Source organism: Spea bombifrons, chromosome 5 (assembly GCF_027358695.1).
Source record: "Spea bombifrons isolate aSpeBom1 chromosome 5, aSpeBom1.2.pri, whole genome shotgun sequence".
Lineage (NCBI taxonomy): Eukaryota > Metazoa > Chordata > Amphibia > Anura > Pelobatidae > Spea > Spea bombifrons.
The window spans coordinates 67,009,030-67,032,482 of NC_071091.1; the positions used below are offsets into that span (position 1 = coordinate 67,009,030).

The 23,453-nt window shown below is 38.5% G+C and overlaps 1 protein-coding gene across 2 annotated transcripts in view; it reads right to left on the reverse strand.

Annotated features, from left to right (window-relative positions):
• Positions 1–4,966: 4,966 nt before the first annotated feature.
• The window catches only part of ATXN1 (ataxin 1), a 96,360-nt gene continuing 77,873 nt past the window's right edge, over positions 4,967–23,453 (reverse strand). For both annotated transcript variants that reach the window (XM_053466851.1, XM_053466852.1), the window contains 2 exons: positions 10,570–12,622; positions 4,967–5,954 (listed from right to left, as the gene is read on the reverse strand). In XM_053466851.1, the coding sequence (XP_053322826.1) occupies positions 5,439–5,954; positions 10,570–12,453 (2,400 nt within the window). In that variant the 5' untranslated portion in view covers positions 12,454–12,622 and the 3' untranslated portion in view covers positions 4,967–5,438. The remainder of the gene's footprint in view (positions 5,955–10,569; positions 12,623–23,453) is intronic.

The following is a 23,453-nucleotide window of genomic DNA, read 5'->3' on the forward strand; positions in this document are numbered from 1 at the left end:
CTATCAGAAATTTTCATATGCATTCTCCCTGTTAGTGGCCAGCACAGAATATATGGTTGCAAAAAAAACCCAAAAAACTTACTTCGCTATAGTAAGAAACCACAAAATACACACTCCACCGAGGGACTTTGTAGAATGGAAACACAGTAACTTAAACACACATTTCAATCTCTTAAAGAAAGAGCATTAACGCCTACAAGCAAGATCTAAAACCTACACATATTTCACCGCATGCTTTATATGTTTTAACGGACTGCTGCCTTGATGGTGTTTTTGTAGATTATAGCATTTTAAAAAAATATTTCTTTACTGATCCACGGGGAACCTAATTGGAAGGTATCCCTGACCCATTTAGGTTTGCTAAGTATGTGTAAGATAGAAAAATAACACTTCACCTGTATCTTTCCTTTGAAATGTAAAAAATATAAATGCTGTCTATTTACACATAGATCTTTATTTTCTTTTAACTCTCTTTTACCCACTATACAAACAGCTGTATATGCCTGACCCTTGATCTACACTGAGAAATGAAGAACCGAGTTGTAGTTAAAAGATATAATATTCTGTAAATTTTGAAACAAGAAGAACGTCAATTGCTCGTATATATATATATATATATATATATATATATATATTATATATACTACTGTTAAAAAGTATGGGGTTACTTAGAAATGTCCGTTAAAGTAAATAACTATTGTAGCTGGAAATCGCTGATTTTAATGGAATATTTTCATAGGCATACAGAAGAACTTTATCACTCCCATTACTCCTGTGTTCCACTTTCCTTCTTGTTTCAAGAGCTAAGTGACCCCAAACTTTAGAACAGTGGTGTATATAAATATATAGAGATTTGTCCCAATATATATATATATATATATATATATATATATATATATATATATATACACACATATATACATACATTTATACTCTCTGCATGAAGCGTTAGAGAGATAACGCCCATTAGAATAAAGTCACATTTTCTGGGGCAGTTCCTGGAACCATTAATATGAATTCCTATGCCACAAAAAAAGGATTCCCCCTCCACCCCCCCTCCCAAAAAAAAAAAACAACTTAAAATTAGGGTTCTAAAGCTCAATTCTATAAATTCCTATACCAGGATACAAAGTTTGAAATTCATGACAGAAATGTGATTCCATCCTGTATAGAGAGACTATATTGCATCTGAGGATGAGATAATAGAGACGTTGCACAGCAACCAAGTTATTTTTGCCTTGTCTCCATGCAGCTGCTATAGTCATTTTTTTAACTGCTGCTGACAACTGTGCACAGAGGTGAAATACTCTGATTTGATTTTCAAATGTGTATGCATATTTATCTTATATATGTGTGTATTATACCTGCACATATAAAATGCTACAATGAGGTGTGGGCAAGGTACTTGTAATATGTTTGGGAGAACCCAATAGAGCCTTCTTTCAATATATGTATTATGTATGTTCTCTATAGTTATGTACAAAAATAAATCTATTTTTTTGCCTTCCCCATCCTATATTTACTGATGCTATACTGTAAGTTAAGTAACAGTCACAGGCATAGACTGAAGGAGGAGGGTGGACCACCCATTTGAAAAGTGCATGGGCTCCCAGGCTGGTACTCTACCTGATACACACACAACAGAGCCGAGGGAATCAACAATGACTTCTGGATCAGCATTAAAGACCAGACCTGTGCCATCTACATGAAAGCCCTGGAAAAGCAGTGAAGATGCTGCACCTGTTACGATTAATACACAGGAGCACCAGAAGATCATGATTTTCACTTAAACGTCTATTTATTTGTGGCAAACTGTGGCCCACCAGTGGCAATTGGTCACAATTTGACAGGTTAAAGAATACTTATGGGAATGGTTTATTACATATGTCCTTGTGTTGCAGCAAAAATTCATATGGAACACGTCCGTCTCTCTTACTTCCAGAGCAGAGAGGCACAGATGCATTCTCAATTTCCTTTCTGTATGTGGCAAGAATCTACGCAAGTCAGTTTGGTCTAGCTCGGGCAGTTACTTGTTACTGTTTTACCATAGTATTTAGCAATCTTGTATCCCTCTTACCATACCAGGTTAAACAAAAGAAAAAGGTGCCCTGAGTGCCTATGAAGAATATGAACTCCTCGGGTATGAGATAATGGGGTAAGAAACACGGCATGGACGTCAGCACTGAGTAAGAGGGTCAGTTTATCTTAATGAAACTAGGAAACTAACTTCTGGTGGGGTCCGGAAATACTTAGGGCTTTGAATGGTCATAAAGGAGATTCAGGCTAGAGTTGAGGGCGGAATCACAGTATGTTCATACATTCAATGCCACACATAATGCGCCCTTTCTCTTCTTATGCTTTTATTGCTTTTGGATGACTTATTGGACTTCATATGTTACCATGATTATGTATCTTTAAATGTTGGTTGAGGTTATTTATTGCCCAAGAACACCTTGATTATTTTACTATTTGTTTAATAAAATTCTACTCCCTGTTATGTTTATACGATTATCGCATATGTACATATATGTGTGTATACATATATGAATTTACATACTTACGCATACATATACATATGTAACACACATAGTAGTCACACATACATTCATCCAAGTGTAAAATCATTGTTTCCTGTAATCTTGACGAATGGACAGTGAGTAGATTAAAGCTGTAGCTCAATAGAGGGCTATCATCACACCTTTTACCTTAGACGATATCACTGGTCCTACTTTACTCTGTTACTTATCCCGTGCCATACTGCAAACAATAAGGTAGTTATTCCTGAGAGCTTGTCGGCCATTAAACTACGTGTTATGAGTAAACATCAAGCTGATGGCTGCTGTCTAGCAATACAACATCAGAGTCTTAAACAAAGCAAAACTTGGGCATATTATAATACGCCGCTTAACAAATTACTTTATAAAATGCTGCCAATTCTGCAAATGAATCAAAAGGATGGATTCTGGAAATCCCCTGCTCTAGAGCAAAGCTTTCTGATTATTAGTCAGAAAGAACAATTGTGCAAAAATAGAAATCTGTAACCTATTTTTGTTTTTGCGAGATTGCATGAAGGTGTTAACACGAGCGATATTGTTCAGCTATATTTGTGTTTTAAAGCACTCAGCTATGTAACATCTCATATTACAATTTAAAAAAAGGTATGCTTTGGAAATGAAGGCCTGGAAGCCTAAAATGTGCAAGGCTCAAAACACACACCTCACAATACACGATACTTATTTGTTACGGATAACTATGTTACTGAGAAGAAGAAAAAAATACAATAGTGATTCCGTCATTGTGTAGGTCAATAGAGAGTTATAATTCATTAAAAAAAAGAGCTATTTCTCCACAAAAGCCAGCTACCAGAATAATTTGCAATAAAGTATGAAAAAGAAACTAATATGAAAAAATGAAGGCCATTTGCACCAAAAAAGTAAATACTTTTATCCATACTTTTTTGGATTAGCAAAGTGGGACTGCACCTTTCATTGTTTTTTTGTTGTTGCCGATGTGCTATCTGACTCTTATTTATATCCCTCTATTCATTTTATATTTAACAAAATGGGGAAAAAAGCATTATACATGAAAATGAACTTATGGCTATATACACTTGTTTTTGTCTGTTATTCTAGCAACACAAATGAGCTATAAAATACACTATGATTTCTCAGAGGTCTCCTTTTCAGACTTGGTTCAGTGTGACAGAATGATTGAAACTGTGAAAGAAACATTACCCTAACTAATTAGGCAAGCTAATAAGTAATTGCTACATTTATCCATGTTCTTTCAGCTGTTCTTCTTTTATCTACATTATTACATTTCATTTGCAGGAATATCATTCAGATTCAAAACTCAAGATGTGCAAACTGCAAGAGGTTTTTTTTTCTTTTCTTTTTTTTTTTTTGTTTAAAGTCCGTCTTTTAAAAACACTGGACAAAAAAAAATGTCATTTTTTTAATATCTTATTCTACCTAGCTTAATGTTTCCCTACGCTCTGTGTAATCGTGTCAGCTCCCAAAACCACTTCGCCGCCTTATTTTCCTAAAAAGTGCCTTCTAAAAAGTAGTCCTTTGGGACAATGAGGATCACATCCTGGGCCAAGTTTTACATTCATTCTTTTGAAACCACATTAACACGTTCAAATCTTCCCCTAAGAAGCGCTACGTATTTTTCACAAAGGTTTCAGTGTTTAAAAAAAAAAAATCTAATATATGTTTTTAAATACACAGATTTAAAGTGAGATACAGTACGTAAGCAAATATTAGACCAAGATGTTCAGCAATTGAGTGTGAACAGCATTATAAGTGCTTGAAGAAAATGTCATACCAGATTTATGATGGTGATGTCTTGTGGTCTCATACTGATGTTTAGGGGGAGGGGGGTAGATAACAACTAAAACAGTATGAGAAGTAAAAACAATATAAATGCACCCATGATGCTGACCATGTTTGTTAGTGCAGTGAAAGGCAGTGTGCTTAGTCCTCACGAAGCACATGCTCGTAATTATGCTTGTTAAAAATAAAAAAAAGGAAAACTAGAATTATTATAGGAACCCATAAGGACAGATCTGATTCTTTTCACAGCAGAAATATTACATTTTGTAGGTCTATAGAGGAAATGTGTATTACTCTCTAAGGTCAATTTGTGCAGTTAGGCTTCCAATGAAAGCAGACATAACCCTCCATGATAATAGAAGAGTGAATAGCAAAATGTATCTGGTAGTCAAAAGGGTGACAGTAGTGCCAAATGTCATTGGTCACATGGTGTGGAATCGTGGCTGCTGAGTACTGTATGGGTCTGCACAAGCAAAATTTGCCTTCATTTGCACTGATATCTTGTGGGGGAAAAAATCACCATAAAATATCGAAGTCCACAATGTCAACATGGCACTAGCCACAAGTGAATGCTATGGCCAGCTGAAGAATAATGTATGTATCAAAATGACAGAAAGCAGACCTTTGATTCGTTTTTCTTCTGTCGCAGGCCCAGCTAAACACAGCACTTAAGCCACAAGACCTATCCATGAGAAGATTCCCCCCCAAATCAGCATGCTATGCTAGTACAAATGGGTGGACTAATTTCTCTCCATTTCCCTTGTCATCCTCTCTGAATGATTAAAAAAAGCAGAAGCAAGTAGCACCCCGCAATGACATAACGGGAGCTACCTCAATACATTCTTCTCCATAAAGTTCGCAGAAAGCTTATACTCCTGCCACATCAGTAGCTCCCACGCAACCTGGCTACTAACAAAGACTTGTAGAAAGAACGTGTGCACCAACAGTCTCCTGCAAGATACCAGCCGCAACTATAAAATGTTATAACATAAACCTAATATAAGATGATAACATGTAAATACTGGGTTATTTATTCTACAGTACAGTAATCTGAATAAAAATGACAAGGGTAAGCCTACTTTTTTTCTCTCTAAGTTTTTTTTTTCACTTGCCTACATTAGATCGACCTTCGATGGAAATCTTAACCTCCTGAGGAATAAAAGAAGGCTTCGGAAGAGTCAATGGTGGTTCCTCTTCAGATTTCTCTAGTTTTCGTGTTTCTGGGGCGGACCACCTCCTCTTCCTTGTTGCCCTGGGCTTTACTGATTCTGTTTTGGCTTCAAAGGCTAATCCTATCGGACGCCTCAGTTCGCCGTTTTCAGAAGTCAACTGTGCACTTCCCTGATTAACCCCATTCTCTTGCTCTGCATATCTGTGCCGGTTTCCGGACAAATTGTCATTCTTTGGGTGCTTCAGCAAGATGCTAGCTGAATCCATAGGCTGGCCCTTTTTTATGGAGCCATTTTTTAGATTCTTGAGTGTTAGCGAAATGCAGACATCCCCAACAGACAGCTTGCAACATGGCAAATCAAACAGCTGGCTTGTTCTTTCGGGGCTGCACGAGGACCAGCCTTGACCAAACACAAAAAATGGGTATTCTATCAAAACCTCAACACTGACCTGTTGGAAATAAAATAGAAAAGAAGGAATTTAACACATTTTTGTTAACCTGAAACAAAGAAACCACTTTGGTCACAAAATATATCTGACATTAACAGAACATGAAAAACTGCCCATATGCTGTGGTAACATTATGCTTTTAGATATGTATTATAAAACATTTCAGGGGTTATTTATGCCTTAGTTCATGCACTGGTTAAAAGAGCAAACTATAGAGTAAGGGTCAAATTTATGCTGGGATACATCTTAATGTCAGCAGAAGACACGGAGACGTAACAGCAAGTCTTTTAATGTTATTAAAAACTGCCATGTGAGTGTTAAAAAGCATTAACACAACATACAGGTGTTTCTATGCTCTTCTGTTTAATGCCAAGTACTTTCTTTCAGACTTAACTATAATTTCTGCTGGGATATAATTTTCTCTACCCTTAATTGGGTTAATTATGTAATATGCCTAAAGAAAAGACCTAACTTGCCTTAAAAGCTTGCACTCTAATTCTAATCAATTAGCCAAATAAGCTATCACCTTGAATCACCTATTTCCATGGCTAACATAGCACCACGCTTTACTAAGATCTGCTTTATTAACGATAAAATTATTTTTATTGCATAGCCACTAAGCATTAAACAAAGACTCCCAAGTTGATTGGTTGTGGGACATAGCCAAAAATATAACATGTAAGGTATAATTTCCGGCTGTAAGAAGGCTACGGGAACGTTGTGGCTATTTTAATAACGAAATGTAGCTCTTATGAACTCAAGCCGTTAGCAGAAACAACACAAGAACATTCAGGAACCCTGTCAGATGAAACTAATTATTAATGTGAGTAAACATGAGCAGTAAATGGAAAAAGAAGCCACAGACTCTACCTACATGTTGTGACAGGTCTTACTATGAATAAAGACAGGTGCTAAGCAGGCATGTGAATTAATTAGCGGGATCGCAAAAGGGAGAGCATGTAAGACAAATTGTAAACAAGGTTACGTAATTTGGAAACATACAAAATGACAACTGAAGCATCAACAAAGAAGCAATTGAATGAATCAACCATTTCATTGCCAATTAGAAAACAGTCCATCAGCAATATGATTTTAATATGAAAATATTGTGTGTATGTACAAAATACCGTACCACGTAACGTGAAAAAAGGACAAGCTTCTCAAAACAGCAAGCCTATGTTTCTCAAAGGGTTTCATTCATGCACTGAATCTACCGTATCGCTTTATGGGTGAGTATGCCTATTCACAATAGACGTTTTATTTAAGAAAACCTGCTTGAACATACATGTAAACAACAGCAAATGATTAAAATACAGAAAAACACAGCAACACCGAGGCCCTCCGACAAAGAAAAAAGCACCACATTTATATATACATATACTTATTCATATTAAAAAGAACCGCTAATGCATGTATCTGTCAGATGTTCTGTTGCCGCTAGCGGACTCTCATATTGGCAAAATAGGCTGAAATCCAAATTCAATAAAATTTGAATAGAAATATATATACTATATATGCAGCTAATACATTTTTTCACCATTGTTTTTTATATATTTATATATATGTTTTTTTTTTATATGTGAATCTAGATACAAAGTGGTATTTTGGAGCTGGGCAATAATGTTTCCACAGAATTGGCAGAGGTGTGCTGTCTCACGAGGGGAAGGGCCACTCAGAATTCTTTATGCAGGGCTGCCACTAACAGAGGGAATCCCACTCTGGGCAGTTGGCTTTCAGTGGGGCTCACATAAGGTGACTTTATGTGACTCTGTACTAGTAGTGTGGTAGCTGGCACTGACAGGTAATCTGATTTAGTGAATAGGTGCGTGTGTTGGAAAGGATTAGCTAATGTGGGGGTTCTTAGGGACCACTTGGCCCCAGGCTAAAAGGAGAACATTCTGTGTAATTTCAATGAATCTATAATACTTTCCCCAGATCCTCTAACAGTAAAAAAAGGTTTGTTTGTTTTTTTGTTTTACTTTAGTTTGGTCACTACAACCACAAAAATTACAAGTGAGTACCAGTGATTTTAACCATAAAAAAGCTGGGCTCACACCTTAAATTGGTGGGTGGGGTATTGCAGTTTCATGTGGTTCTTAGCAATAATAATAAACATGGCAAAGCAATAATAAAATATATACTAGGTGGTAGGAGATAGTAGTAGTTAGTAGTGTGCACAGTTGCCTATAATGGACTGTTTGCAACCCCATACACAATATATATAACCTTGCTCACTGTTATAAGAAGTTAGGAGATCAAATCTATATGCAATCTGTATACAAATTAAATGAAAGCCCCAGACCTACTTATATGCATTTTGCATTCAATTAGGCTCCCACAAGGTCTAGACATATATTGTATGCCTCTAGGCAATCCAACAAATGCACTTATTTCTTGGGATAATTCTAAAAATCTCCCACGGACAGTCCAAAGCGCCATAGAGGTAGGCAGCCTTGTACAAAATTAATTTTCTTTGGGATTACCATATAGCTAAAATTAATTATTCATTAACATAATGTAAAAGGCATATATCTAAATGTTCGTCAATCTTCTACTTTATTTCTAAAAAAAAACACTCCAGCACATACACATTATTTTCATGTAGTGAAAGTACCCAATTAGGTGTAATGAATCTAAAATACAATCTGATACCAATTATCGGGAAATTCATTTAACAACCGAAGAGACGTATAGAAAGTAACACAGTTATTTAGGTTGAAAAAAGACACAAGTTCATCTTCTCGTTCCAGAAGAGGGCAAAACCGCCAACAATATAACTTTGGTCTCTATTTGCCAATCATAGGATTTTGTGACATTCATTTGTAAACCTGTAGACATTGGTTCTTCATCGGTGAACACAGGGGCAAAACCAAAAATGTAAAATGTGTGCCTTCTCCTTATCTTTGCTAACATACTTTCTAATTTTAGGCTTCAATATGCAAACAATTTACTTCCTTATAATTTAAGGGGTTTGTCTTGCTGTCATTGTCTGTTTCTCATTATCTACTTTAGCCATTCTAAATGCCTTTCTGCAACTATCGCTAGTATCTTTGTGTCTTATAAATAATGCTGCTGACCACTTTGATGTATATGCTTTTAACGTCATTCTCTTTTTTTTCCTGCCTAACTGCTCTATTAAGCCACATTGGCTTTAATGTTCTTCTTTTGTATTTGTTATCCAAGTCGACATGCTTATATGGGTATTTTATAAGTGCATTTTATTAATGTTACTTTGAAGATATTCAACTTGTTTTTTTGTGAACGGAGTCAAAAGCTTAGACATTGAGTCTCTATAAGCTGAGCAAATAGCAAACAGAACAATTGATAAGTTAGGGGTCATCTAGAGGGCAAGCTTAGGTCATGACATATTGGTTTTAGTGGGCTTTTGCAGCTAAAACCCAATACTGTTGTTGTCAGGCAGTTCGTTCAGCTGATTGGTTAATCAGCTGTACCAAAGCGTGAGCATTTGTGGCGGGAAAATTTGTGCAGCTGATTGGTACAATAAGCTGTGTTCGCAGCACAAGAGAAGTTTTAATTTAAATAAATAGAAGCGTGCAAGGGGTATGATTCTCACCTTTTGTTACTGTTTATAAGGGTAAAGGTTGCCTCTGGTTTGGGGCTTGGTATTAAACAATCTGGCTATGGAAGGCAGATTGTTTTATGTTTGTTTGTTATTTACAGTGAATGGTTATTTGTTTATTAATGCCTCTTATACCCTTCAATAAATCTACGGCCAATTGTTATCCAATTGAAACTGTGCTTTTAATGCATTTTATTAAAGTTCCTGATGTGTACATGCAATGGACATAAGCTATCTTTGGGCCTTGTACACAAAGTTGGATGCAGGACTCAAGTTTCATGAGGGAGACGGATGCCTGCTTAGTACGGTCTGCTATCCCTGATTGTGGCAATATATGTGAGGACTTTATCTAAAATGTGTCTATCCATTTTTTAGATTATCTAAATCCATCAAAACATTTAATAGTAGCTATATTTTAAGATATTGGCACAACAGAATATCATGTCAAAATAATAACATGTATTGTTTTTTTGTTATATGTTTTATTCCACCTGGTGCCTCCTAGTCTGCTAGAGGATACTGGCATCCATGAAGGGACCATGAGGGATGCATATACAAGGTAGACCATATCAAGGAGCTCAGACTCCTCCAAATAGTAGCCCTAGTCCACCAAAAATGACTTGCTACTGTAGCTAACAGCTGCAACCAAAATGTTTATTCTGACGTAAGTCACCCATATTCAAGCAGGAATTTTGATTGCATCATACAAATGAAAAAAAACACTAGTTGGGATGCTCAGATACTACTAAAGCGCACATTGATGAGTCGCCTCTAAACTATATGCCCCTGAGAACTCAAGACTCCGGCACGAATGCATAATAACCTGTGACTAACATGTTTGTCGGACTTCTGAGACTTGTATAGGCTACTGGTAAATGTAAACTATAAAAAATGTTGCATTGAGTAAACTGTACTGAGGAATGTAGGTACAAGACTACAACCTTGTTCAAACAATGATGCTAGGTTAATCAATGATTTTGCAACAGAATTATTTAACATGAATGATATGATATTAAAAAGGAGGGGGTCATTCACCTGTGCCCGATGTTCTCCTACTGAAAATTGTACCACAGCGATGCCTGGACTATGGGTGCTCTCAATCCTCTCCACTGTGCTGGAATCAATTTTCAAGTCATTGCTAATATCGGCACTCTGTATGAAATCTTCTGTTTTCAAATCTTCTACCTTCTTTAGATCACCATTGGCTAGCTGAATGATTGACCCTTTTGTGAAGTAAGGGGGCAGTGTTTGTGCAGCTGCCATAGAAGAAGCAACAGGCTGTACCACTGGGAGGTGGAATTGAGCTGGAACGAGTGCAGCCTGGTAAGCAGTTTGTGCTGCCAGAGACTCAGCACCATAGTTATCGCTCTTCGGAATGGGCGTAGTGACAAATGTATGAGGCACTGCTGCAAACTGGGGAGATGAAGTGACAATAGCAGGTGCTACCCCCACCCCGGAGGATTCCATGTCCGGATTTCCCACTGGGATGAGCAAGGGCTGCGTGCCAGGGATCACCAAGTGCTGTGGCAAGTTTCCAGGGTAGCTAATGGTTTGCTGCTGACTGCTGAGATAGCCAATAACTGGCTGTTGTGTACCCGCATAAAAGGCTGCAGCAGGCAGCCCGACAGAAAGTTGCTCTGCTGCACTGTGAGTTGTCTGGATGACCGTGTGGGGAGATAAAGTGGCAACGGTTTTTACACCTTCTTGGCATAAAGTCTGTTGTGGGGATAAAGCATAGGACCGGTGGGCTGGTTTTCCTAAATGTAAGCTGCCCTTGTTATGAGCTGCAGAGGGTGATGCTTCTCTCTTTATAGTTTGCGAGACATCCATGTCTGTGGCAGTCGTGCTGCTGTTAGGTACTACCATGACCGACGTACGAACACCTGAGAGATCCCGAGTACTGTAATCAGTATTTGGGTGCACCACTACAGGCCTTGTCTCATAATGCTGGGAAGCTGGTTTATTATTGCCTGCTTTCATTAGATGTGCATCTGTAGAGGAGGGTACTAAAAATCTCCTAACTTTCTCCATCTCCCCATTTAATAACTCCTTGGCTTGTGGCCTGAAACTCTCATCCTTTTTTGTGGGGTCTCTAGTGATAAAGTGGGCGCCTGAATCTGAGTACTGCACAACCACCTGAGAGGGGCCACTAAGAGTGAGGGTATGTGGAATAACAGTAGGGTGAGTATGTAGGTGGACTGGTATGGTTGGAGGTGAGAGAGTTCTGACTCCGCTCTGTGAAGAGCTAGAAATATGAACATATTGACTTGGCTGGGTAGGCGGTGATCTTGCTGTAATTAATCCAGGAGTTCTATCTATGTGCGATTCAATTTTCTGTCCCTGCTGGCTTAAGCTACTCACGTTGGCCAGCATAGTGGAATAAGCCTCCATCTGTGAGCGTTGGGATGGAATGGCAACACCTGCTGCCGAGGATACAGCGCCTGATGAGGAATTCGATGTAGGTGAAATTAGCTGTGAATTGATGAATCCTGCATATGATGTTCCACTATACTGTGGCCCAATGAACTGGAAAGTTGGGGGCACACTAGTATATTGCACAGGAGACATTGAAGCTCCTGACTGCGATTGTACTGTCTGGTAAATGGCAGGAACAGTTGTTGCTGCTGGTACCGACTTTGGAGCATTGGTAGGGGAATAGTCCATGCTAGCTGAACTTGATTTATGTAAACCTACCCCCTGTGGTAAACCAGCTTCTACTGAAGTTCCAACAGATCCATGATGACGTCCACCAAGGATGCTTTGGCTTGTGGCCGTGGAGGAAAGCCATGATAAGCTATCCGTACGGTGGTTTTCATTTGTCAGTCCGACTGTCTTCTCTTCAGAAGGCCGATTTGTGGCAGGAATTTCACGTTTTTTTGGTGGCAGGCTTTCATTGCTCCGTTCTTGATTAGATTTCATGTTTTGCTTTCTGCCACCCCCGCCGACCACCACTACTTGCTCACTGTCTGACTAGAGCTGATTTCAGTCTGGTGAATAGGAAGTTACATTTAATTCCTGAAGGAAACCCAGAGACTTCATGTGGAATCATCTCCCTGGGAGCACAATCTTCCAACAGTTGATGTGCAATCTAAAAATTACAATACAAACAAAAAATAAAAATACAGAAAATGCATGTTTTTTTTTGCTGCATTTAAACACAAGGTTGGGGATACAAACACACTTAATTAAATATACATATATACATAGAGTACGTATGTTGCATGGCTTGTAACCAAGAAGATATATATACATACATACATATACCTATCACAGCTTCAATAATTAAATTGGACCTTATAATACATATTATTTACAAAAAAAAACATTAATAATGTCTGTTGTTCCATTTAAGAAACAAGCATGGGTGCTACTTTGTAAAGAAGACAGGAAAAACACATATCACTCTGCAGTGTAAAGTGCTGACTTTTATTAGGCTTGCAGAGGTGGGTGTGAAAACCAGCGACAAAACAACTGAGAGGGAAAGACTATTGAACTGAGGATAGCTGTGAAGAACCTGTGAAAATTCTCTGCATTGGGAACATCTGCCTGGGAGCACTGAGAATTGCACTTACGTATATTCAGATTTTTTTTTTAACATACTGTATAAAACTTTGAAGTATAACAAGTCAGTCAGGCGTCACTGATCTGAGCGGGGCTATAACTAGCATTTTCCACAGCTGGGATATTGTAACAAAACATCTTCACGTGCTTTTCCTGATGTACTGTATGCAGGGCTGGCCCTACCCTATAGACCAACTAGATGGGCTGAACTGGCAAGGGATACCATGTCTAGGATACTAAGCAAGAGCATGCAAAAGAGGAGATAGTAGGGTCTATTGACTTAAATGGGGGCTGACAGGAGAGCTTGCAGGAGATTTGGGGTTTCAACTCCCTAATTTCACTATATTTTATGAAGGGCCAACACTGCCAGGCTTCTCCACTGCAATGCCCAAACTGGACCTGTATAATGATTAATTCAACAGATAAGGTGACTGAGTAAATCTCACTGATTTAAGTATACATTATACAGGGCCAACCAAGCTCTTAATGCACAAGAAGCTCACTAAGGTAGGATCTTCAATGTATAGTGAAGTCAAAGAGATAAAAACAAAACTCTCCTGTCAATGCAACCTTTAGTGAATAGATCCCTGTATAGTTTGTTTCGTGCACTATAAACCTACTACGGCAGCCATATCTAGTCTCTGATATATGTTTAGTTATTTGGTTGTCAATGTATTGGCATGCTGTAGAAAAACAAGGCACAACAATTTCCCTTTCTTCCACAGGTCTAGTAATATAAAGCTGTGTTGTCTGTGTATAGCATAAAAGGATGCTATACAGGAGGATCTACCATTCCTTTCTTCACCTTGATAAAGTAGAAAGCTGCACATATTTAGCTGTATTGTTAATAAAGCTAATAGTGTCTTGAGTGCACACAGACATCCATGTACGTAGGGCATCCAAAATGAAAAGTGACTAGTGCACACAACCATTAGTATGGCTGTTCTCCTCTACCCAACTAATGATACTCTCACTGCCTACATTATTATTGGATGATGTTTTGGATGATGTTCTATTGATGTATTTAAGGGTTTACATTTGAGCTGCATGTTTCTTGAAAACTTTACCCATATGGACCTCAGATTTGACCATTTTTGAGCACCAGTCTTAATTAAGACTTTGCAATTTGATCCATGTTTTCTTTATGTGGTCACTCTAAGTGGACCTGAATGCATCCCTGGGATAAAGCTCTCTGCTCCTTAATTTTTACAGCTTAATAGTAGGTAAAAAATTAATATGGCTGTATTGGTCTAAGAGAACATGGTATCTTTATTTGAAGATTATACCTTTTATAAAACCAACACATAAAAAGAGTAATTTAAGTGGTTTTACCTCAGAGGTCTGTTCCTCAGATTGAATGATAAGAGTCCATCAGAAGAAGAGACCCAGAAGTCCCACAAGTGAATGTCACTCTACATCTTTTCCTACGTGTTAAATGTTGGTAATGGCTATTTTATTCCCAAACCTTTATATCCTCTTGCTGGGCTACACAAAGTGGTTGACTGTTTAACTTAAACTACAAAAGCATCTTTGCAATTATTTTTACTTTATAATGAAAACCAAATAGTAAAAACATAATGCTAAAGATTTACAGTATTTCTATGTCTTATGTTCTAGGTTTATGTTTCTTTTTCAAAAAAATGCTGTATTTTGTTTACTTTCATTAATTAAATAGTTAAGGATGAATTAATACCAAGGCCCATAATACTTCTATATGGGTAACTGTATGAATACATTCCCTTGTTTGAGATAGTCCTCTGCTAATAACATCAGAATTTACAATACAGCAGGAGTTCTGCAGCTTCAAACCACAAAGGCTTCCATACACTGTGATAAAGTCATTCCAGGTTACCTCTCCAAAATGTCCCTGGGTACTGCAAATGATTTATGGTTTTACAATGAGTGATGATAGAAATATGAATAATACAAAAGTGTACATAATTCAGAACAAAAGTAGCATTTATATGTGGTGTGCTGTACTCTTAACTTGCCTATAGTAAGTATTATAAAATGTGTGCACTCTCTAAAGGGTTTGCAAAAAAGAAAAGTTTCAGGGTACTTCAATAATTCAAATGTTTTCAATTAATTCTCCAGTCTGTAGATTGATTACTTACAGAAGGTGAAAAGGCATATATGACAGGAACATATCGCTTAATATTATGGGCAGATCTGAAGGAGAAGTCAATGGGGCAATTTCCCCTCTCCAACCCCCTGCACGCTCCAGGAATAGGGATAAAGAGGCAAGTCCCAAATCCTGGACTTAGTTCTTTATGTTCCTAATTTCCAGGAGGAGGCAGGGTCGAGCAGGGTCATGTAATGTCACGTTGTACAACCCAGCATTAGTATTGTGGCAGCTCGCACAGCTGCAATGAAGAAAGGCTAAAGCTTCAAAAAATAAGTGTCTGGTTACGTTAGAGTGTGTGTCCGGGGATGTTTGTGCAGGTTTGTGTGTCTGGGTATGTCATCACATGTGTTATTGTCTGTGTGCATGTATGTGACTGTGACTGTCTGGTTGTGTTAGTGTGGGTGTCTAGGTGTGTGTGTTAGCACTGAATGTCTGTGTGCATATATGTGAGTGTTAGTGTCTGGTTGCATTAGTGTTGAATGTCTAGTTATATTACTATGAGTGTCTGGGTGCGTGCATATGTAATTGTGTGTGTGTGAGCATGCATGTGTAATTGTGTGTGTGTGAGCATGCATGTATAGTTGTGCGTGTGTGTGTGAGCATGGATGGTGTGTGGAGTTACCCTCCATCGGGTCAGGGCTTACAGGACAGAGACCTCCATGGCCAGTATGTGTACCTGGATCTGATATCCAGCAGGTTTCAGCCAGAAGTCAGGGACATGCCCGTGTTTACCATCCTCCCCACAGACTACAATAGCGACCCCTTACTGGGTTGAGGTGGATTGAGTGCAAATACTGAGCTGTGTGGAAAGGAGGACCTGATGAAGAACTTTGTGTGGCTTGCTGTGTCTATTGTATGCAATTTACCCCTTGTGCTTGTACTGTACTGTTTAAATACCCCTGTGTTGAGTCCTCAACATGAGTTCTGTCTGATGCTTGGGGTGGGCTGCTATGATCCTTTTTTGTCCTTTTCAGGACAATAGCCACACTGTGTAGCTAAGCTTCGGCTAGCCACAGTGCCAACACAGCTCTGGTGCAGCTACGTCCCCCCTTCTCTCTTCAACGCTGGTTCGGTCTGGCGCTGAAGGGGTTAATTGTTGGTGTCCCGGCAGGAGGAAGCAAGGTTTGGCAGGAGTACCCAGTCGGGGTAGTGGGCGCCCCATTACAGATGTTTAAGTGGGGTGAGATGGAGTATGTGTTAGAGTGAATGTGAACGTGTGTGTTAGTGAGTGTGTGTAAGTGTGTTTACATATGTGTGCCAGACTGTATGTTGGGGGGGCAAGGGACAAAGTAGACAGAGACAAGTTGTTTGGGAGAAACGATGGCACAGACCAGCTGTTGAAGTTGGGGGGGCCTGGGGCAATTTTCGCACCAGGGCCCTAGCTACTCCCCTGCCCTGCCCACTTTCCTTCTTACTCAATATTGTTTGGGGCTAACCCCACCCTATGCAAGGCTAGCCCCAACCTCTTGTGTGGAGCTTGGCAGCTTGTCTTGGGAAGTCTCCATGTTTGATTATAAGTTAATTTTAAAATTATCTTAAAACTATATATATATATATATATATATATATATATATATATATATATATATATATATATCCAGCCTTCTAAAATAAAAATGGCAATGGAATACCCTCCAAATATCCTATCAGAAGAGTTACACAGGGTAGAAGTACCACAGACTAAGAAACCCTACTTGAAAAGAAACAGTGTGCATTCTATGTAATACAAAAAGATACTTGGTGCACATTTTATTTCAGATGAAATCCAAGACTAATGAGTAATGTACATTAAATCAAATTACATAGGTTCCTACAGTTTGGATACAAAGTGTCTAAACCGTCAACTGTGTGAAGAAAACACATACTTTTACAGGTATGGTATAATACAGTACAAAAAACCCACACACATACATAATCTCTTAATTGCTATTGTGCAGACAAAGAAAAAATAAACTACAGGGTAGGGCTGAATCAGGTTTAAAGCCTGTGAAGTAGAGAAGGGTGAAATGAGTTTAAAAAAAAGAAAAAAAAACCTAAATCAAACATTTTAATAAAATGTTATTATGACTACCAGAATAAAAAAGCCAGTATAGGGGATTATGTGATGAATGCATCTTGCCTAACCAGATAATATAACACAATCAACTGCAGCTGCTATATAGGTCAGTAGCTGTCGAGTTTATTATTATGATAAAATATGTGCTGGCATGGTAACAGACATATTTATCTTACTGCCACAGGTCTTGCACAATCTCATACAATGCTCTTGTTGGAGTCAATTAAACACTCACACTGAATGATAAAGCTGAAAGCCTAGCATGGCAATCCATGAAGCCGGTGTGTATACTGCATGCATGCCTTTTTCTCTTGTGTTGATATACTTTCCACCTTTATAGATCAGCATTTGTACACAGAGGATTACATAGATAGTGGTCTTCTCTGACAGATTCAGTGCTTACATCCACTATTCATTAAACAATGATCTTGTCCCGTACCTTCTTACTTAGTAAGGATCAAAAGGGAATTTAAAGATTAGCACCATTTATATAAAACAAAATTCCAGAATACCCCAACTTAAAAAAAAGGTGAATAATTATAAGATTCTACCATAATAATATTGCCTGTGGATCCTGTTAATTTTGATCAACAAAAACAACACAACACAAACATGTATGCTGTGAAAGAATTTAAATATGCACTTAAAGACAAGCACAATGCAGAAACATATTTAGCGGGAACAGATGAAAGTTACTTGGAAACCGTGAACTATCCAATGACAGTCACTAGTGACACTCTGCAAACAAAACAAACTTTGGAGAAAGAAGTTGGAGTGTTGCAGAGGTTCTGGGCTCCGAGGCTGTCTTCCTGCTAGGAAACTATTGGGGACTGTTTGACGTATAGCATAGCCTACTGGGCCACACTCCAATACCCAGCTAGGATCAAGACAGTGGGCCGTTAAACTCATTGGACAGCTTGAGCACTGGAGGAGGGAAGGATTTGATGGCCTGGGGGAGAAGTCTCCGGGAACATATATTTCAGCCGGTAAGTAAATCTGCCTGGGTCCTGGGACAGTGGGATTGATCTTCCTCTCCATGTACCGCAGACTCTACATTGCAGGCATTGAAAGGGTCCATCCAAATTCACAATAATTTTCAGCCATGGACAACTGGGACATTTTCAGCGCCTCTTGACACAAGACCCTGGAAAACTGCCTGTTCTACAAGTATCTCATAATAGGCAAGAGCTGGGGATACAACACTCACGATCTGTTGTACTGGAGTAAGTACATCCATACAGCGTACACCCTCCTCCGCGAACAAAAAGACCAAAAGGTAGGGTGCAAAAGGACCTATTGTCATCAGGTTACCAACAGTGCATCATACATAATGTTGGAATCAGTTCCCAGCAGTCATACTTCTAGAGACCCTACCCTACATCTGAGTGCACAGCACAGGACACAGTACTGTACTGTCTTTTGCAGAGGATCCTGCGTAGTTTACAACTGAGATACACTTTTACAATTTTCTAGTGCTATGTTCAAACATTTAAACCTACCAATATGTACTTGCTGCTGTAAAGATTGCTGCTGTAAATATTGCAATACTGGCGTATGTGCAGTAGACATGCCAATAAGCCGTGATTATTCCGAAAAATGATTAGCTATTGCTGACAAACAACTTTATCACGATAAGTGAGAGTAATTTGTGTATTAGCCCCAGTACTTTGTTATATCACTATAGTGCCAAATATCAATGGACACTGAGTTGGACTGTCATGTCTTACTTTGACATTTGGTTAGATCAAGATATGTCTCTATATAGATATAATATCACCGTGTCTGTTGTGTCAGATCATATGTGGATGTCTGATATCTCTGCATTCCTCCTATAAATAAATGGTTTTGTGGAAAAAAAAAGGAAGAAGAACAAGAGGAAAAACTAAATCTAAATCTAGTAACTCAGATATAACGTAAGAAAGTTTTTCTTTACTGATATGTGGTATTTAAGTGGAAAAACCTCACAACAAATGATAGATATTGACATACAGTACTCTGAGATTTCCAAAATCAGGACAAATACCTATTTTATATATGTGTTTTTTTCATATGAAATGATGGTTTATCTATTTATGTATGTCTTCAAAAAAAAGTCCTACTTGTTTAAACTTGGTTAAACTAAACGAGAGAAAGGGGGAAATAGACTTTAGTCCTTAAGGTGTTTAAGTCCATAAAAGAAACAAGCAAGATGACATGGAGTAGACAAAAGAGTTCCGCTAGTATCCCTTAAGTGTCTGTTTGACTCATATTGCAAACATGGATATGTGTTTCGTTAATGTATTGTTATTACAGGTATAGTATAATCAGTATAACTGTTACCTTCTGTGTTTAAAAAGATTGCAGTGTGATGGTTTCTTCTATACCCTAGCCATATTTACTCTAAGTGCTAATTTTTGGAACTCCTACAAAAAAAAAAACATACTACATATTGTGTAAATATCAGTTTACGGGGTAGTATCTCTGTATTCTGTAAGATATGCTGACCTATACATAATAAATATGAATTCTGCAACAGTCACAAGTCATTAATTTCTGACAGTAGAACAGTCATTTTTCATGCATTACATTTTAGAAGGTAAACAGATATTTCAAGTTATTGATGTTTACCAATGTGTTAGAGTGCCCGGGGTTGCATTCTATGGGAGGATTTCACTGAGCCCATTGTTTCTAATGGGTCCTTTTTTTGTATTCCTCATTACATTCTCCTATTGATAAGAAACCACATTGTGAGTTGCATTTTGCTTTATTGTTTTTTTTTCTAAGTATATGAAGTTAGCATACTTTAACAAAATATTATTTTATGAAAAAATAGAACCCAGGCTCTCAAGCAGTGGGACTGACCTATGTGGGCAGCAAGTTAATTCAGCATAATATTCTGTACAATATGTTCCCTTTGTTTTTTTTGCATGGACTATGCAAGATTATAAAGTTGTCATCATACTCATCAAAAAACAAAAATGGCTGGGAAACAATCATATGCAGGGTTCCATCTCTAAAGCACAAGCTTGTTTTCTCATGAAACAAAGCATGATCTAATCATTAAACTTGTGTAAGTGTTGGAAGCAGAAGCATGGCTGTCGGATTTCTCACCACCATTAACTTCAAGACAACACAAATAAAAGATAGTTATGTTATTAATGCGCCACACAGGCTTGCCATACCGCTGAATAATTTCACAACAAAATCATGGGAAAAATGTAGAGAATGTTAAATTACAAAATTAGCCTCATCTAGAAAAAAAAAACATATCTTATAAACCGCAGCTCTGGCTGAATACACTTTCATTTGGTGGTTAAAGAACCGAAACACATAGTGGGACATAAATTTACTATGGCGACTGGCAAGAACAAACATTTGGACGATAAAGGACAAAATCTTGACCAAGACATGCTTCTGTTCTGGCCTCCCATTGATTTTATGAACTGAATATGCATTAAAAAAATGGAATTTAGAGGACTTGACTATCCCTTCAAGCACTGTTCACAGACCATGCCAGGTTAGCTTTCTTTCCGCACATTGCTCTGTGAGGAATCTTACGCACAGATAAAAAAAAAAGAGCCTTCAGGGCATCATATTTCCTTAAATAAAATTTAGATGATCACTGCACGAAGGCTAGTATAATCCCAAATTATGTGATGGGTTCTATATCATGATGGATGAATCTGGGTTCGGCGAATGCCAGGAGAACGCTACTTACTGGAATGCATACTGCCTACTGTAAAGTTTGATGGAGGAGGGATAATTGCCTGGGTTTTTTTTCAGGGTCCTTTAGTTCCCGTGAAGGATAATGTTAATGCTTCAGCATACAAAAACTTTTCTATGGTTCCAATTGTGTGGCACCGGTTTGGGTAAAGCCCTTTTCTATTCCTGTATGACTGTGCCTCAGTGCACAAAGCAAGGTCCATTAAGACATGGTTTGACAAGCTTGGTGTGGAGATACTCGAGTGGCCTACACAAAGCTCTGCCTTTAACCCCATTTTGAACTTCAATTGTGAACCTGACCATCTTTTCTAACATCAGTAACAAAGAAAATGAATCCCAGCACTCCAAAAAGCTTCCAATCTTTAGGATACTTTATTTAGAGAAAGCAAAAAAAAGCAACGTTTCGGCCAAACAGGGCCTTTGTCAAGCTTGACAAGCTTTTTTTTTTTGCTTTCTCTAAATAAAGTATCCTAAAGATTGGAAACTGTTTGGAGTGCTGATTCCTTTTCTTTGTTCATGTGCTTCAAGAGGGTTTATGCTGTCCCTTTTTCCTGCTAGCACCCAGCTTCCTGGGAGTTGAGTGTAGAACCATTTTTTCTTTTTTAAAAGTGTCTGACCTGACAAAGCTCTCTTGGCTGAATGGGCACACATTCCCACATACTCCAATATCTTGTGGAAAGTCTTCTCAAAAGAATTGGGGGTGGTGGGATCCATATTAATGTTCATGGTTAGGGGATGTCTGATAAGCTCATATAGGTGTGATGGTCAGGTGTCACATACCTTTGGCCATATAGTGAATCTTGCCAAGGTGAAGTTTTCAGATTTATTCACATCAAAGAGGCAAGGTTATTCTGATAATACCACCGATTCCCAATAAAGAATGAGTGGTGTTAGTTTTCCTTTCAAATAGTCGGGTGTGCAAAGAACATTAAATATATAAATACGCATGTGTCTACAAAGTTGGAAGGACGAGTCTATTGAGAAAGATTTTCTAAGGTATTATAAATCATTAAACATTAAACTGGTGTTTCCAGTGATAAATATCTTTTTACTTCTCGTGAAATCCATGTATTATTAGGAATTAATAGTACTGTAAAGTTCCTTTTTGCACAAAAAAGAAGTTCCATAAGATATATAGAGAGAACTCTCCAACGTGTGACATCACCCCTCTTTCTTTCTGTTCCCCTTGTAAACTAAACAAACATATATCACTGTAAGCTTATAGGGTACCTTGTCTTGTAGGTATCTATACAAATGCTAGCACATAAATGGCTCATCACAACATTTAAAAGAACCCATCATGAGCATGTAGGTAGATACGTATCTACTATAATAATTAGATTGATTCATTTACATAGTGTCCTCATATTACGCAGCACTGTACAACGGGCACGCAGTACATAACAAGGAGTGCACTGTGAACCTAATTGGACAAAAGGCCCAAGCTTACATCTGTATTATATTCAATAAATTAGTATTAGTACCTGCACTGCAGCTCCTCGATGCTGCTCACAGACTTCAGCAGGGGGCACGGCCTCCCTTTGCGTTCTCTGGTACTGCACAGAGGAAGCAGGACTGGAGCAGAGTCATGTGATGTCACGTGAACTCTGCTGGGTTCCGCTTCCTCTGTGCAGTAAAGAAGACCCTCCCACAGGTAAGTAGCAGGGCTCTTGTTGTAGCAGGGCTCGAGGTGTGAACCGCGTAAGATCGGTTGCACTGCCTACCGATCTTACGCGGGCCGCACCTCGAGGTCTCACGGGCCGCATTTGCGGCGTTCCTATTGGGGGGGTTCCTACGGCCCTGGGGGGATTTCTTCTTTACCGGTCCCCCCGCATGAGTTACTGGGGGGGATCAGTCCCCCCGGGTTCCTACGCCCATGGCAATACGTAACCCATATGGTGCTACATAAGCCATAGATCAAGATTTGATCTCAAACATAGCAAAGCAGGATGAGCACGGTGTAACTTTCATATAACACTACGGTAACAGGAAGTAAAAGTAACAGTTTTTGCTACTAGAATAAAAGGGTGTTATGACCATGTTCTTACGGATTTACTGTTACTAATTTTAGTATTAAGACCACTGGTATTCATTGTTCTCAAGCTAATAGGATAAGTTACAAGGATTTATGGGTAGGGATAGACAGCAATATGCTATATGGCAGATATTTTACTAAACACCCACAGACACCAATGACTTTCACAAGCCGTGTTGCAGACTACCCCCTTTTTGTGTGACTGACATACACAATACTGATTACTCATTACCCTTTCATTAATGGTCTGCAATAATTACTGGTGGCTTAATTTCTTTCTAAGATGTCTACTAATTATATCAATGCATCATTTAGCTAGAGGGTGCAAGACAGTTTTTACTCTTTACTTCAGCTTATACTATAATAGATTTGGTCCATGCCCACAGATCCCGGTCTGTCCTAAGGGAAAAGCTCGTACTCAGACAGAAAGCATTATTTCT